Source organism: Schistocerca cancellata, chromosome 2, assembly GCF_023864275.1.
Source record: "Schistocerca cancellata isolate TAMUIC-IGC-003103 chromosome 2, iqSchCanc2.1, whole genome shotgun sequence".
Taxonomy (NCBI): domain Eukaryota; kingdom Metazoa; phylum Arthropoda; class Insecta; order Orthoptera; family Acrididae; genus Schistocerca; species Schistocerca cancellata.
Window position 1 is genome coordinate 696,785,162 of NC_064627.1, and position 18,090 is coordinate 696,803,251.

General features: G+C 40.6%; 1 protein-coding gene across 2 annotated transcripts in view; it reads right to left on the bottom strand.

Moving 5' to 3' along the window:
* LOC126162470 (ATP-dependent DNA helicase PIF1-like) overlaps positions 1 to 18,090 on the bottom strand; it is a 121,625-nt gene that overhangs the window by 66,043 nt on the left and 37,492 nt on the right. For both annotated transcript variants that reach the window (XM_049919002.1, XM_049919001.1), the window contains exons 2-4: positions 7,912 to 8,006; positions 3,357 to 3,904; positions 2,281 to 2,389 (exon numbers count right to left, since the gene is read on the bottom strand). In XM_049919002.1, coding sequence (XP_049774959.1) covers positions 2,281 to 2,389; positions 3,357 to 3,881 — 634 coding nt within the window. In that variant the 5' untranslated portion in view covers positions 3,882 to 3,904; positions 7,912 to 8,006. The remainder of the gene's footprint in view (positions 1 to 2,280; positions 2,390 to 3,356; positions 3,905 to 7,911; positions 8,007 to 18,090) is intronic.

The window sequence follows — 18,090 nt, forward strand, 5'->3', positions numbered from 1 at the left end:
GAACCTGGATTCATCCGAAAAAATGACATTTTGCCATTTGTGCACCCAGGTTCATCGAGTACACCATCGTAGGCGCTCCTGTCTGTGGTGCAGCGTCAAGGGTAACCACAGCCATGGTCTCCGAGCTGATAGTCCATGCTGCTGCAAACGTCGTCTAACTGTTCGTGCAGATGGTTGTTGTCTTGTAAACGTCCCCATCTGTTGACTCAGGGATTGAGACGTGGCTGCACGATCCGTTACAGCCATGCAGATAAGATGCCTGTCATCTCGAATGCTAGTGATAGGAGGCCGTTGGGATCCAGCACAGTGTTCCATATTACCCTCCCGAACCCAATGATTCCATATTCTGCTAACAGTCATTGGATCTCAACCAAGCGAGCAGCAATGTCGCGATACGATAAACCGCAATCACGATAGGCTACAATCCGACCTTTATCAAAGTCATAAACATGATGGTACGCATTTCTCCTCCTTACACGAGGCATCACAACAACGTTTCACCAGGCAATACCGGTTAACTGCTGTTTGTCTATGAGAAATCGATTGGAAACTTTCCTCATGTCAGCACGTTGTAGGTGTAGCCACTGGCACCAACCTTGTGTGAACGCTCTGAAAAGCTATCATTTGCATATCACAGCATCTTCTTCCTGTTGGTTAAATTTCGTGCCCGTAGCACATCATCTTCGTGGTGCAGCAATTTTAATGGCGAGTAGTGTAGAAAAATGTGCAGGCTGAGTAACATGTTAGAAATGACGTTATGAATATATGAAGACAATGAAACTGGACAAGGAAACTGAAAATGCAATAAAATCAGTCGGCATCCTTGCGCCTGCTTTCATAATTTGCGAATTGTTATTTTTGCCTGCTAAAATTTGCTTGTCCCTTCTGTTGTGATCTCTGTCAGTACCATCACATCTCTCTCATTCTCACTGATAGCTTTCATGATAATTTTATGCACTCTTATTGCAAATTAACAATGCACACTACCTGTCTTTAAACTGACCAAATCATTTATATTTTAAAGAATGGCAATTTTAGAGGCATGCCCACCCTGGATGAATTTCGGTGCATGTCCACAGACGCAGATGACAATTTTTAGACTGTGCTGCTACAAATCAGTCTCAACTAAAAGGACCATTTGTTTTGCTAAGTTTCTTGAGTGTAGTTAGACTTAAACTTCAAAACAGCAGCACTCTGTCAGTACAAATAACTGAGCTAGTTTTCTGACTGAAGATTTGGTGAAATTGTGATAGGCTAACCTTTTTTGTTATGATTATCTGAAAATAAAAATCGGGCAAAAAAAAAAAAAACACCAACAAAGATGACGTGACTTACCAAATGAAAGTGCCGGCAGGTTGATAGACACACAAAAACAAACATACACACAAAATTCAAGTTTTCGCAACCAACGGTTGCTTCATCAGGAAACAGGGAAGGAGAAGGAAAGACGAAAGGATGTGGGTTTTAAGGGAGAGGGTAAGGAGTCATTCCAATCCCGGGAGCTGAAAGACTTACCTTAGGTGGAAAAAAGGACAGGTATACACTCGCGCGCACACACACACACACACACACACACACACACACACACACACACACACGCAAGCACGCAAGCATGCACACACGCGCATATTCATCCGCACATACACAGACACAAGCAGACATTTCATATTTTTCCCACATGGAATGTTTCCCTCTATTATATTCCTGTTTTAATTAGTATGTTGCTGTCTTTCTCCATCCTTTTCTACTGTGTCAAACGTGTGTGTACTGTATAAATAATCTACAAATACATCAGCAGTCTGGTACCATGTTTGTGTTGTAAAGAATGTATGGAATGAAAGAAAGAGCGAGCAAAACCCAAGAATGGCACGTAACACTCTCTTCTTGAACAGCAATTAATAGAATGACCAAGCCTAGCACGCATCTCAAACAGATCAGTTCTAAGTTTCACGTATTCCCATTGTACCAGATGGATTTAGTATTTAACCCACAGCATAGTCAAAAAGTCTGGTGATCACATAACTTTATGCTGCCACATCCCTTGCCAACTGAATACTGACAACGGAAGGTGCTTCCACAACCAGGAACTGAGCCAATCCCAAAAACCAGCTTAAGCATTACTACATTACATGTTGAAGAATAGCCAACAGCATAAATTCTGCAGCTATAACCCTAAACGGTACTTCCATAAATAAAAGTTATGGTAATAACACATCCAAAATTGTATTATAAACAGTGGCATAACTGGGTTTCATGCACTGCCTGTTCCTGAAAACTGACCTGTAAAAAATATGTTTTGGCCCTTAAGAGCTGCTTCTAACACCTGCTTTTGCTCATCTGTTAAAGGACAGGGATCTAGACCTGAGGCTATCCGAATTTTCTTGGTGCCCTAAAAAAATTAAAAAAAAGTAAAACAGAGCACTAGCAAAAACAATATCTCTGGTGCAGTTTGTGTAATATCGTCTTAACATGTTTTACAGCAAATTTTCACCATGCGTCTTACTTCCTAGACATTTTATAATCCTTACATTGTGAGTGTATATTATAAATATTAGGGCTATCCACAAAGTACACTACGTTTTGGAATTAAAAATAAATAAAGTATTGGAAATTTTTTTTTATTATATGCAGATGAAAGCCACACTTAAATACTACTTTTCTACATAGTTGCCATTTAAATTAAGGCACTTATCGGAGCGATAGACGAGCTTGGAAATTCCTTCGTCCTAAAACTCTGCCGCCTTCGCCTTCAACCACGTGGTTACCTCTTTTGGGACAGAAAAGGTGTGATTTTTGTGGATTTCCTGGAAACAGGCACTACAATAAACTCTCAAAGGTATTGCCAAACTCTGCACAACCTCAGAAGAGCAATACAAAACAAGCGCAGGGGAAAGTTGGGCTCAAAGATCTTGCTGACTCACGACAACGCCTGGGCCCACACAGCAAATGCCACTCGTGAAGTTCTCGTATCTTTTAAGTGGGAGTTGTTTCCTCATCTGCCGTACAGTCCCGACCTGGCACCGAGCGACTTCCACTTATTCCCAGCAATGAAGAAGTGGTTGGCTATGCAGCGTTTTGATGACGATGCACAGCTTCAAGAAGAGGTATCCACGTGGTTGAAGGCGCAAGCGGCCGAATTTTACGACGAAGGAATTTCCAAGCTGGTCCATCCTACGATAAGTGCCTTAATTTAAATGGCAACTATATAGAAAAGTAGTATTTAAGTGTGGCTTTCATCTGTATATAACAAAAAAATTTCCAATACTTTATTTATTTTTAATTCCAAAACGTAATGTACTTTGTGGACTGCCCTCGTATATTCAGCAATAATGCATTTTTCTTCAAATGATACTAACCATTACTTGCATTGTTTGCAATGGCCTCTTCTTCCCAGTTGGTGGTGTAGTTACAGTATTCGGTAAGCTTACTTTTGCCTTTGCTTTATTTACCTCTTGCAGAGTAACTGGACTTATTTCTTGAATTATTTTATCTTTTGCAGACAGTAACCTAGATTTAATGGGAACCTTGGTAGAAGCAGTATCTGCACTTAATTTTATAAATACGGTCTTCAGGAACGTCAGAAGGTTTACTGGTGGTGCATTTGAAATCAATAAAATTAATTTTTGAAGTTGAAAATTTATCGATGCTTTCCCTTCTGCCATAAATTTTTTGTGAACTGTTATACCTTTCAATTGGAACCTGTTGTTAACAGAAGTTCCTTTTTCTGTCAGGATTTCAAGAAATATTTCCCTGAACTCATTTCTGATGAGCCTTAAAATGACATTCTTAAGAGCAGATTTTCTCACAACACAATTCTGTGAATTCAGCCATTCCAGCGTAACTGAACAAGACAGTGTAGGGCACTCCGCGGCATTTGTCATGTTGCTTTGTAAACCTGGAACAACTGTACATAACTTCTTAGTAGAAAAACAACAGAATGATTAAAAATTTGAAATCTGATCTTAATTTATATAAAGTGCTATACTCACCAGTAACAGAAACAAGACTAAATAAACATTTTTACAACAGACACACAAAGATCCACTTCTTTGGAACTAGGCATTTTCCTTTGATAGTGAAGATGAATTAGAGAAAGAAAGGCAAAAATATTTGGCAGATACACAATGTCATTGTGTAAGTACGGATTTGAACCACTGTCCTCCATAATATGAGTCCAGATACTCACCACCACACCACCTCACTTGGTGCCAAGAGACAACTTTGTACAAGATATAAACAAAGCACACAAAATTTTGCACGAGAGCTGTAATTTTAATTCTGGTAGGCTAGTCTTGGACTGACTGGTGGTCTAAGGGTTGTATTTTTGATTAATAAACAAAATGTCTTCTGTCCCAGGTTTGAAGCCCACCACCACTTAAATTTTGAATAAAAGTTATCAGCAATGGTGGCCAAAGACTTCTGGAATAAGAAGTCACTCCCATTCTACCAACAGCCTTTGTCAAAGAGGGCAGAGGAGGGGACAGAGGTTCAGGGCAGATCCTTGCCGTTGAGGTGGTAAATCGCCACTGAAGGCGGAAGAATCAGCAATGACAATGGCATTACGATGCAGAATAAAATAGAAACCACTGCAATAAATACAAAACATGTAGCCATAGGACACGTGGCCTGTAATTGAGGAAGTGTCATGATCTCTGCACGGGCAAAACATTCTGGACTAGTCGTCCATTTGGAGCTTTGGGAGGGGACTGCCAAGGGAAAGGCTACCATGAGAAAAAGATTGAATAATCAATGAAAGGAAAAGGATAATGTTCTATGAGTCAGGGCATAGAATGTCAGAAGTTTGAACATGGTAGCAAAACTAGAAAATGTGAAAAGGAAATTCTAAGGCTCAATATATATATAGTGGGTGTCAGTGAAGTGAAATATAAAGACAACAGGGATTTCTGGCCAGATGAATACAGAGGGTCATTGACAGCAGTATAAAATGTTACAATGCAGGGCCGGCCACTGCATATAGAACTTCATGCGTGCAGAGTGTGCGATTCACACGGGGCCAAGGCCCGGCTTCTCACTCAGATTTGCTTAGTCCTCTTCTGAAATATCCAGAATAGTGCGAATTTCATTTAGCATTGTAGTGTGGCATTTTTCAGTCAGCACAACTCTGAGTTCAACAGGACTGTGATGTCAGCACAGTTTATCCTTCAGTGTTTGTTCATGGTATGAAGGATGTTCACAAGTCCAGTGGCTGCATGCACAAAAAGGGGCAGTCTAGCAATCTTGGCATCACAATCCTTTAAGATGAATGGGAATGACTGAAGAGAGGGATGAGAATTCCCAATTCATCTATGCGATGAAAGAATTTAAAGATTTAGCTGACAATGAAAGAGCAAAAAATTACAGTGATCGATAGATGGAATTTATTGAAATCACATGCATTATTCCATTGTCAGTCACAGCTGTTTTCAAGGGAACTGAACAACAAATACAGAAACTTCATATATTACTGCAAAGTAAGTTGGTTAAAGGTATACTTTGGAAAGGGCAGGAGTTACAGGAAGATTTGAGTCAGATTACATCAAGGCCAGACAGAGATTCCAAAATCAGATATAGGTTTGTAAGACACCAAGAAAGCAAATAGAGACTCAGATCACAATTTAACAGCGATAAAGAGAGGGCTGAAGTTTAAGGGACTAGTTGGGATACAGAAGTACTAAGGAATTAAGAGATACACTTAAAGTTCTCTGAGGCTATAGATAGTGTGATAACGAATAGCTCAGTAGGCAGTTCAGTTGAAGAGGAATGGACATCTCTAAAAAGGGCAATCACAGAAATTGCAAAGAAAAACAAAGGCACAATAAAGGTAATTGTGAAGAAACCATGGTTAACAGAAGGGCTACTTCAATTGATCGATGAAAGACGGGAGTACAAAATTTTTCAGGGAAATTCAAGAATACAGAAATACACTTAATTTAGAAATGAGAAAGAGGAAATGCAAGGAAGCTAAGGTGAAATGGCTGCAGGAAAAATGTGAAGAAATAAAAAAAATGTATGGTTATCAGAACGACTGGCTCAGCATATAGAAAAGTCAAAACAAACTCCAGTGAAATTAAAAGCACAGGTGACAACATTAAGAGTGCAATGAGAATTCCTTGGTTAAATGCAGAGGGGAAAGCAGGTAAGTGGTAAGAGTACACTGAAGGCCTCTGAGGAGGAAGACTTGTATGGATACATGATAGAAGAAGAAACAGGAGTCAATAGGGAAGAGAGAAGAATCTGAATTTAAAAGAGCTTTGGAAGACATAAGATTAAACACAGCAGAAGGGATAGATAACATTTCAACAGAATTACTAAAATCATTGGGGGAGTGGCAATAAAACAACTATTCATGTTGGTGTGCAGAATTTATGCGACTGGCGATATATCATCAGACTTTTGGAAAAATGTCATCCACAATTCTCTAGACTGGAAGAACTGACAAGTCTGAGAATTACTGCACATCAGCTTAACAGCTCATGTTGCTGACAAGAACAATATACAAAAGAATGGAAAAGAAAACTGAGGGTATGTTAGATGACGATCAGTTTGGCTTTAGGAAAAGAAATTCGATGTTTGATTTGTCGGACTAGAAAAAGCGTTCAACAATGTCAAATGGCGCAACATGTTTGAAATTCTGAGTAAAATAGGAGTAAGGTATAGGGAGGGAGGGAGGGAGGGAGTTAATATACAAAATGTACAAGGGCCAAGAGGGAACAACAGGAATGGAAGACAAATAATGAAGTGCTCTGATTAAAAAGGATGTAAGGCAGGGGTGTTGTCTTTCACCCCTACTGTTTAATCTACACATCGAAGCAGCAATGACGGAAATAAAATAGGTTCGAGAGAAGTTAAAATTCAGGGTGAAAGGATATTTATGATAAGATTTGCTGATGGCATCACTATCCTCAGTGAAAGTTAAGAATAAGTACAGTATGTGTTGAATGAAATGAGCAGTCTATGGAGTACAGACTATAGATTGAGAGTAAATCGAAGAAAGACTGAAGTAATGAGGGGTAGAAAAAATGAGAACAGCAACAAAATTATCATAATAATTATTTATCACATAGTAGATGAAATTAAGGAATTTTGCTACCTAGGTACAAAATAACCCATGACGGACAGATCAAGGAGGACATAAAAAGAAGACTAGGACTCTTATTCCTCATCCTGCACTAGCTTCCACAATATGGGTATTTTGAAGTTTTCACTCTGCAATACAGCATTTTGGGCACTACATATTGCATGTTTTAGTAAGTAACTCAATATTAATCTTACCTAAACCAATTGCTCCAACATACTGAAGTTGCTGGCTCTTCTGTCTGTCCTGCCTACTGGTAACGTCTATAGCTTCCACTCTGATTTTGGTATTGAAGTTTTGGCTTGGGTGGAGGAACCATGGACACCCCCCCCCCTCCCCAAATAAATTTAACAACACACAATAAATAAAATAGATGGTAGAGTATAATTTGAACTCTGATCCACCTAGTTTTACATGTTTTCTCCCCACACTCTTTGTATTCTACACAGTTTATGGTTAACATGCCTCGGCTCTTCAGTCATCCCCTATCTTTGAATTGCATTTTTATTTCTGCACACTATTAACACCCCTTGCATACCACTTGCCCTTTAAGGCCACTTGTTAGTATTATTTTATGAAAACGGTGTAAAATACAATGTGTACATAACAGCAACTCATCCCTCACGGTAAAGTTAAGAGTCTCTGTTATACATTCAATGATTACAAATTATCTTCATTGTAGTAAAAGTATACTATTTCAACATCAATCTCACTTCGCATCTAATTTTTCCCCCCCTGGCAAAACTGCTATCAAATGTAGTACATTTCTGCCTAGCACTTTAAAAATACACTAAAAGCAATACATTGAAATTCAAAAAATGTAAAATTATACTTACTGTTAAAATGGTTGGTAAAAGAAATTCAGCACTGCTCTCTTGCCAAGAAACAGCTCTTCACTGGTCTGTCAAGTATAGTATATTGCTGTAACACACTGGAAAAGAAAAGATTCCAAGCTTTACCCCTTGATGAATTGAAAACTGACTTCTACTACAAGTTTTAGATTTGCAGATCCATCATGTGTCACTTTGACTAACAACACTACAATAATTGGTTGGTTGCATATTAAGGGAGTAAACAGTGAGGTTATTAGTATCTCTGTCGAACAATGGTTCAATTCAATTCATTGCCATGAATTTTAGATCAGTTATTTGGAAACTGTCAAAAGGTCATAAATATTCAACACTTGATAACACACAATGTTTTACATTATATATATCATTACGAGAATGAAAACTCTTCTATCTTAACACAAAAAGGTGACTATGTCCTAGGCAGAATTAGGGATGTCAAACAAGGGAACTAGCTTTTTGATCTGTCTGGCAGCTTCAGCTTCTAAGACTTTTAAATAAAAACATCTCGACACACACTTACTTTTCACTGTTTAGTATTAGTACCCGTGCCATGTAATATAATACAGGGGTTAGAACTTTAATAGTGGCAACTATTTATTTACAGCTCTTACAAAATAGATACTTGTTTCAAAGTTTTATGGACCTTCAAAGTAGTCACCAGCATTGTGTACGACCCATTGCCAGCAATGTGGAAGTCATAGGATACTCTTAGAGCAGTGCCAGTTGTGTTGACAGTTCGAGCGGTGCGGTCTATTGCCCAACGAATTTGTAGCAATTCTGAAGCAAATGCGAAGTGTTTCCTTCATGTCCATTACGATTATCCGGGCTGTTATGCCGTGGTCGGTTGATGAATTCTGTGGTGATTCCCAACGTTTCGTCTCCAACTGCGGAAGGCATCTTCAAGGGGGTCCGTAGCTCGATGGAAGGTCCAACACACACGCACTGGCTCACTACTGACTGCCGCTAAATTCCGTGTCCGCGCGGCCCCGCGACGTGACGTCACGTGTTTTGAAAACGTCAGTGCAATTGGCCGCTGTCCATCGCCGTCGCCATCACCCAGTAGTGGACGGGTGGTACACATCATCTTTAACACCGGCATCCATATACTGTTTAATTTGACGCCCTCCTCCTTTCGGTTGAAATTATTTGGGTGTTTAGCGATTTCGATTGCCTCCCTTAGAGCCTTCCGTAATATCCGCTCGTGGCCGCTAGTACTTGCGTCTCCTCGAAATGAATATTGTGGTTCCTTGGCTGGAAAGCATGCTCCGCAACAGCTGATCGTTCCGTTTCTCCTCTTCTACAATTTCCCTTGTGCTCTTCCAAACGTTTAGAAACAGTTCTTTTAGTGGTACCCACATAAACACCACCACAGCTGCATGGGATCCTATACACTCCAGATTTTTCCAATGGTTTGCGAGCGTCCTTGGCAGGTTTAAGGTATCCCTGTATCTTCCTGGTGGGCTTGTAAATTACGGTAATATTCCGCTTCGTCAAGATCCTTCCTATTCTTTCCGTTACATTTTTAACAAATGGCAGGAAAACCTTAGATTTAGCAGTAGCCTGTACGTCAGTATGATTTCTGTGTGGCTGCCTCAACGCACGTTTTATTTCGGCGGACGAATATCCGTTCTTCATTAGTGCATTGTGGAGATGTTCCATCTCAGCGTCGAGCAACTCAGGTTCACAAATATTTCTAGCTCTGTCTGCTAACGTCTTGATAACACCCCGCTTCTGTTGTGGGTGGTGGTTCGAATCCCGGTGCAAATAACGGTCCGTGTGCGTGGGTTTGCGGTACACTGAGTGGCCCAAACTACCATTTTCGTTTCTAAACACAAGCACATCGAGGAAATGTAGTTTGCCGTCTACCTCCTCCTCCATTGTAAACTGAATTCTTGAGTTTATACTGTTCAGATGTTCGTGGAACCGGCTTAGTTCCTCCCTACCATGTCTCCACAACACAAACGTGTCATCCACATATCTGAACCATACATTTGGTTTCTTGCTGGCAGTACCTAAGGCCTGTTGTTCGAATTTCTCCATAAAGAAGTTCGCAATTACAGGACTTAGGGGGCTTCCCATAGCCACGCCATCCGTTTGCTCATAAAACTGTTCATTCCACTTGAAGTTTGTGGTCGTCAAACAACACTTAAACAGTTCTAAAATATCGGCAGGAAAAATTCGATCCAGCTGTTCCAATACATCATTAAGTGGAACCATGGTAAACAGCGAAACCACATCGAAGCTGACCAATATGTCCTCCGGCTGGACCACTATGCCATACAATCTGCTGATGAAATGTGTCGAATTCTTTATATGAGAGTCCGAACGGCCCACATGTGGTTTTAACAGCGTAGTCAAAAACTTGGCTAACGAGTAGGTGGGCGAACCAATGGCACTTAGTATCGGTCTTAACGGCACATTTTCTTCATGAATTTTGGGCAATCCATAAAGCCTCGGTGGTAGCGCAACCGAATTGCAGAGACGAAATGTTGGGAATCACCACAGAATTCATCAACCGACCACGGCATAACAGCCCGGATAATCGTAATGGACATGAACTCACGAGGGCTTAAGTCAGGGGTGTGCAGTAGGTGGTATAGCAATTAGCAGCCCACCAGTCAAACGAATCAGTACCATCTTGCACTGTACGTTCTTGAGCATTGTCCTGCAAAATGATGGTCAGGTACTGCAGAAAGTGTCATCATTTCTGTCTCTAAGCTGGGTGTAGGTTGTGTTCATTTTCATAGCAGACGTATTTCAGTACTATGTGGATTAGTTCACACTGTTTTTTTGTTTAGACTCAACTGCCATTTTTTGCACCATACAGATATCTTGCCTAAATCATTCTGCAATTTGTTTTAATCACTAATGACTCTACAAGATGGTAAATGACAGCATCATCTGCAAACAATCCAAGAGGGCTGCTCAGGTTGTCTCCTAAATCATTTATGTAGATCAGGAGCAGCAGAGGGCCAGATATTACTTCTGCTTTTCTCGACTTTCCATCAGTTCGTAAAAGTTGTGACCTTTCTAACAGAAACTCACAAATCCAGTCACACAACTGAGGCAATGCTCTTCAGGCACAAAATTTGATTAGAAGCAGCTTGTGAGGAACGGTGTCAAAAGCCTTCTGGAAATCTAAAAATATGGAATCAATTTGACGTACGGGTTGGTTGCACTCATTGCTATGTGATGATAAAGTGCTAGTTTTGTTTCACAATAAACTTTCTTCAAGGTAATTCATTATGTCCGAACAACGTATATGTTCCAAAACCATACGGCAAATCAGTATTACTGATATGGGCCTCTCACTCTAATCACTCTCATTTCCTTTTTTGGGTGTTGGTTTGACTTTTGCAATTTTCCAGTCTAAAGACCTAAAGGTACAGTTCTTTCGATAAGCAAGCGATTGCATACGATTGCTAAGTATGGAGCTGCTGTATCGGCAAACTCTGAAAAGAATATGATCGGCATACAACCTGCACCAAAGACCTTGCCTTTATTATACACCAAGGAATCTACTTTTAAGTTACTCATGTTGGCGGATGTTCTAGATTCAAATTCTGAAGTATTTACATCTTCTCTGGTGAAGGGATTTTGGAAAACTGTTTTTAGTAACTGTTTTAGTGGCACTGTCATCAGTGACATCACCATTATTATCAAGCAGTGAAAGTATTGAGCGTGTACTTTATATATAACCAGAATCTCTTTGGATTTTCTGCCAGATTTTGAGACAGAGTTTCATTGTGGAAGCTATTACAAACATCTTGCATTGAAGTTCACACTAAATTTCGAGCTTTGGTGAAACTTGGCGAATCTTGGGCATTGTGCATTCTCTTAAATTTGGTTTGCTTTCTTTGTTGCTTCTGCAACAGTGTTCTAACCTGTATTGTATACCATGGGGGATCAGGACCATCTCTTACTAATTTATTTGATATACACCTCTCGATTGCTGTCTACACTATTTCTCTTAATTCAAACCACATATGGTCTACGCTAACATAGTCAGATCGGGAGGAGTGGAGACAGTCTCTTAGAAAGATGTACATACACATATGAAACGACCATATTACATAGATGAACTTACTTAAAAGCTTACTATATTGCTAACTGAACAACTTACACAATGAACAACATATTGAAAACATACATCTTGTTATTATCTCTTATCTTAAAATTCTTGTAATTTTTTAATTCAGGTATGCAATAATGAAAACTGAAAATTAAGTAATCATTGCTAGCAAACCTCAAGTGAACAATTTTGGTGCAAAATGTTACAACAATCAATTCGAATGAAGTACGAGTGTGATTGGCTGAAGTATGCAGAACAACTGCGAAACAATGTCTACACAACAAAATACTGCCAGCTTTCCAGTCCAGTCCTGTACAAAAATTGACGAACTTAAGCTTGTTTTGACCAAAAATAAATTTCAACAAGACACACAATAGTTTTTAAACTAGACTTAGTAAATTATTTTCTACTGGTTAGAAATAAGATGACCTTTTTCTGACACTTATTTTTATATAAATTTTTGGGTTACTTTAATTTTCTGCATTGTCATCAATAAAGCTTTAAATGCTTCATCAAACAGCAAATAATTTTGTGCAGTGCTGCGCATTATCCTGGTTTTATGCGTGCATTGTTTTGCATGTACAAAGCTTTTTCAATGATTTTAAGCCACTGGTGAACAAAACCTTTAATGTGTGAACAATAAAATGATAATCAACTGTACTACCCAGTTTTTTTTTAATTATATCCAAGTGCAGCACTTTAAAAAATGGTTCAAATGGCTCTGAGCTCTAAGTAATGTAGCATCTGAGGTCATTATTCCCCTAGAACTTAGAACCACTTAAACCTAACCAACCTAAGGACATCACACACATCCATGCCCGAGGCAGGCTTCGAACCTGCAACCATAGCGGTCACATGGTTCCAGACTGAAGCGCCTAGAACCGCTTGGCCACACCGGCCAGACAACACTTAAAATGCAACACATTTCTACAAAACACAATTTCTTGTGCAAACACATGATTTTTCACATGTAAAACCTGAATGATGAAAGATTTTTGCAAATGCTTCTTATAATTACCATAAGGATATATTTTTTAATATCATCTGAAAGACTCAGCACATGCGATTCGCGTAAAACCAGATTTTACGCGATTTATGCACAACTTTAGACCACTGTATCATGGCATCAAATAAAGCTTTCACAAAACAACAGCATGACCATTAATTACATTCACCTGTAACTTCTTACAAAATTTGAACCGAGTCATGCAAGTCCGAAAAACAGAACTGGTGTGCTTCAAAAATCTCCCATAAAAACGTGTATTTTGGATGTACGATAAAAGGAATCAAGATTTTTTTCAGTTAAAACTTGTCTTAGACTGATCGTTGCTACACTACTCTAGATTGTCCACACTGACACGTGCATGCCTCAGTAATCCTCAAGTCTATGCATACCCGTGTGGGTGGCCATTGCATTTTTTAATATTTCTTAATTTATAATGTGCATGTATTTTAAAGTTTCTATTAATTATATTTATTTCTTATCATTCTCTATGATCGAGGAAACAGTTCCTGTGATCTATTGACATTATTGTGGTACTTTGGGTGTCAGCTTAATCTTATAGACAAACTTGTCAGTTGTCTATTATATATTTAATGTACAATCATATTACAGTAGTCCGTAGATCACAGTCTATTTGTCTGCGTTGTCTCTCTATCTGAAAAAATACATGGATAGGTTCAGAACATAGGTCAGAGCAAATGAGGAGTTTCACAGGGTGCATCTGCAGCCAAAGAAACCACACTTGCATCTAGCCTCTGCCAACCCAATTAAAGGCAAAGAGAATTAAGGAGACAGGAATGCCTTCTAGCTAGGCAATTCATAATGGTAAAAGTAAAAAGGCTAAATACATAATGGACACTAGTTTGACCATCAATTACAAAACAAGGTGAGAGATTAATCAGGTCAACAAGGGAGAGATGTATAGTGGTTAGTAAAAAAGAAAAAGAGAAGAAAAGAAAAGAATGAAAATGTGGGAAGAAATGTTGAATAAAAAGGGGGGTTTAAAATCGTTAATGACCATGAAAAAAGGAAAGAATGAAATGCAAATCGGACTTCGTATTACAGAAAAGTTATCGGACCTCGTGATTCGGAAAAGCTATTGTTGGGGTGGTCCTTGTGGCGTTTCTGAGCAAAAGTCAAACCAATTTCCACTACAAAAATTATTTGAAAAAGAAAACAGAGAATAACGAATGTGACTAACAGGGGGAAATGGCGTAGATAAGAGTTCATGCTTTACCATGTTAACATGTCTTCTTTCGTGCGGCGTCCAGGTCTTCAAAAATCTCATACTTCATTTCTGCGTGAAAAGTCTGCTCCGAAATCTTGCAATCGTCCAGGAATCACTAATTTATACAAATTAAAATCATCTTGATACTGAATGCAATTTAATTTACTTTGCTACTTCCATCCCATGAATTTCATAACAACTTCCACAATATGTCTACACATTAATAAGTTTTTTCTTCCTAATCAGACCAAGACTAGGTAATAAGTTTTTTACGTCTGAATTCAGCTTCGGCTCTCCATAGACAAAAAATGAACGGATAGAAAAAAAAAAAAAAAAAAAAAAAAAGAGTTACAATTTTAGTATTTTCTCTGCCGTCGAGTGCTCATACCACTGCGAAGGTATAAATTTATGTCTGAGGGAACGACTGTAGCGTGGCAAAATTCAAAGTCCCGCTACAGATGCCAGACGAGTGTGCTCCGCCTTCAATTCATTACAGAGAGGAACACCAACCACTGCATGAAAGGCAATTAAAACACAGTAAAAGAGGTATGAGTGAGGAAGCTGGCAAAGGAGACACACCCAAGGGACTCTGACCTCGCCTGCAGCAGAAGAAACCCAAAACAACAACTGCTAATCCTAAAAGTAGTTTAAAACGTATATTTGATGATAAAAATCGCTTGCATGTAAGTGGTTAAAAAAGCGCATTCAGTCGGGAAATGGCAAACTGTCAAGAGTTGATGACAATGAGCAGAAAGTGGTGGGGGGTCATCACGTAACAAATGGCAATGGCTAAAATTACAGTGTGCAAGACACATCCTAGCTACAATGATCTTCTTGCAGTAAGAGGGCCAAGAGGAAGTTGGCCAAGCTGCTGCATGAAGCCAAGATGGTGATGGGTTCACACCCATCAGGAAAGTGGCAGGTACCAGAAGGCAGCAAAGAAGAGGGATGTGCTCCATACTGGTGGTCAGAGAAGTCATCAAAGAACAGGGAGTAGGTAGGGTGACAAATTTGGTTCGGTTTGGTTTTGTTTTGCTTTGCTTTGCTTTGGGGTGCAAAAAAACAACTGGGGTCATATGCACCCAAGCAAAAACTATAGAACACGAAGACAGAAAGGAATTAAACAACTATAAGTCAGTCTCAACTGACACAAGTGAGGACAGCTAAAAACAGGAATGTGGAGAAAGGGCCAAAAAAGACACCATACAGAAATGAAGGTCCAAAAACTAAAAATTACATGGCCTTCGCCATATTGCTTTGGCGGATAAAAAGTAAAACGTGGTCGTAAGCCCACGCATCATTTGCTAAAATGGCCGATAACTCAGATGGCAGACCCAAGCAGCAACGTAAACAGTTCCTCTGGGAGAGGCTTAATAAGCCGAAGCTTATTCCTGTGAAGGGACTATTGGTGATGCCAAAAGGACACCACCTCCTGACAGACGGCAACACAGAGATCGTCGGAGGGAATGTAGGAACTAGTGGGCTGAGATATGAGGAATGCAGCCTTGGCAGCAGCCTCATTTCCTGCTAGACCGACATGACCAGGAACCCACATAAACATCACAGTGGCTCCACCAAGAGAGAGAGCAAGTGACAGCTTTCCTGGACCTGCAGCACTAAGGGATGGGCGGTGTACAGCGCACAGACTTTGAAGGGCACTGAGTGAGTCTGAGCAGAGGACACAATTGAAAAGTCTGTATCGCCAGATGTACTCCGTGGCTTGATACAGGGTGAAGAGCTTGGCTGTAAATACTGAGCAGTGTGCTGGAAGCTGATATCTAAAGACACAGCCGACCCCGCCGTCCGTCCGAGAGCTATCAGTGTATATAAAGGTACTATCGCAAAGGTCGTGAAACTGAAGGCGAGGCTGGAGTAGTGTCCTTAGGAAGCAAATGAAGGCCAAGACATTGAAGGGTTCACACCCACCAGGAAAGCTGCAGGTAGTGCTGAGTTAAGCCGCCACAACAAGTGCCAGAAGCGGACTCCATGAGGTAACAGAAGAGGGACACGCCCCATACTGACGATCAAAGGAATCATCGAAGAAGGCGGCATAGGATGGGTGGTTACACATGGCAGACAAATGGCATGCATACCCGCCAAGGAGAAAGTCACAGCGGCAAGACAGTGGTCGTTCCACAGCTTCAGCATACATACTCTCAAACCGGGCTACTGTAAAAGGTGGCCAAATGGATACCACAATGGTGGATAGTGTTGAGACGGTGTAAGAGGGATGGATGTGAAGACGCATAAAGAAAGCACCAATAATCGAGTTTCGAATGGACAAGGGACTGGTAAAAATGGAGGAGAGTGGTTCGATCGGTACCCCAGGAAGTATGATTGAGGACACGTATGACACTGAGGAACCGCGTACAGTAGGCTGCCACGTAAAGACATATGGGTGGGCCAAGAGTGTTTCCAGTCGAGCATGAGCCCCAGGGATTTCATAGTTTCAATGAGCGGAAGGGCAACAGGACCAAGATGTAAAGACGGTGTGGGAAGCCAATTGCGCCGGCAGAAATTCATACAGACTGTTTTGTCCGTGGAAAAACGAAAGCCATTGTCAATGCTCCAGGAGTAAAGACAATCAAGACATTGCTGAAGGCGCTGCTCAGTGAGACAGGTCCGCGGAGAACTCCAACAGATTGCAAAATAGTCAATGAAAAGAGTGTCGGAGATGCCTGGCAGTGGTTAGTAAATTGTGAGACTCCAGTCACCATACCAGCCGGGCATGACTCTTATGTCCCATCACCTTGAAAATGCAGCTGGTGAGAGAAATGGGGCAGTAGCTAGAACGAAGGTGTTTGTCCTCACCTGGCTTAGGTACAGGTATGACAGTGACTTCACACGCCAGTGCCTGGGAAATGTGCCCTCTGCCCAGATGCGATTGTGCGTATGAAGAGGAAAGGGCTTGCCTGCAAGAAAAAGGTGCTGCAACATCTGTATGTGAACATCGTCTGGGGCTGGGGCGGAGGATCGGGATAAAGTGAGAGCATGATCTAGCTCCCTCATACTAAAGGTAGCATTGCAGCACTCACTGTTCTGAGAAGAGAAAGGTATTGTCCAAGCCTCCTCAACTCTCTTCCAATGGAGGAAGGCAGGATGATAGTGGGAAGAGCTCTGAATCTCCAAAAAATGGCAGCCCAACGTGTTTCAGATAACAATGGGTCCACTATGATATTGTCTGCTACTGTCAGGCCTGAAATTGGTCAATGGATCTTCATCCCAGAGAGCCGTCGGAGGTTGAGCCACATGACGGAAGAGGGAGTGGAACTGTTAAAAGAACTAATTAATGAAATCCAGCTAGTTTTTTTGCTATACAAAAGAATGCGAAAACACTGTGCATGCAACTGTTTATAATGAAAGCAGTTTGCCACTGTAGGATGACTGTTAAGAATGCAGAGAGCACATCTCCGTGCATGAATTGCGTGTCTCAGTCCACCAAGAATCTGGGACTCAGCATGGTAAAGAGGAAGTGCAAGGAATGGAACGTTCTGCAGCTAAGGATAACTTTTGTGAGATATTCCACCTCATCATTACAACTGAGGAAATCTTGTTCTTCGAAGGTCGCCAGTGAGGAATAAAGCTACCAGTGAGGAATAAAGCTGCCCGTTAGCCTTAGTGAGCTGGCATTTGGGTGTGCAGGCAGGTGGGGTAGGAGTCAGCAAACGGATAGTACACGCAAAATGGTCGCTCAAGTAGGTGTCAGAAAAAAACAGACCACTCATGATGATGAGCAAGCTGGGCAGTGCAGAAGTATAGGTCCAAATGGGAATAGATGTGTGAAGAGTCGGAAAGGAAAGTGGATGCTCCAGTGTTATGGCAGAAGAGGTTAAGGTGGTTAAGATGATCAGCGAAGAGACC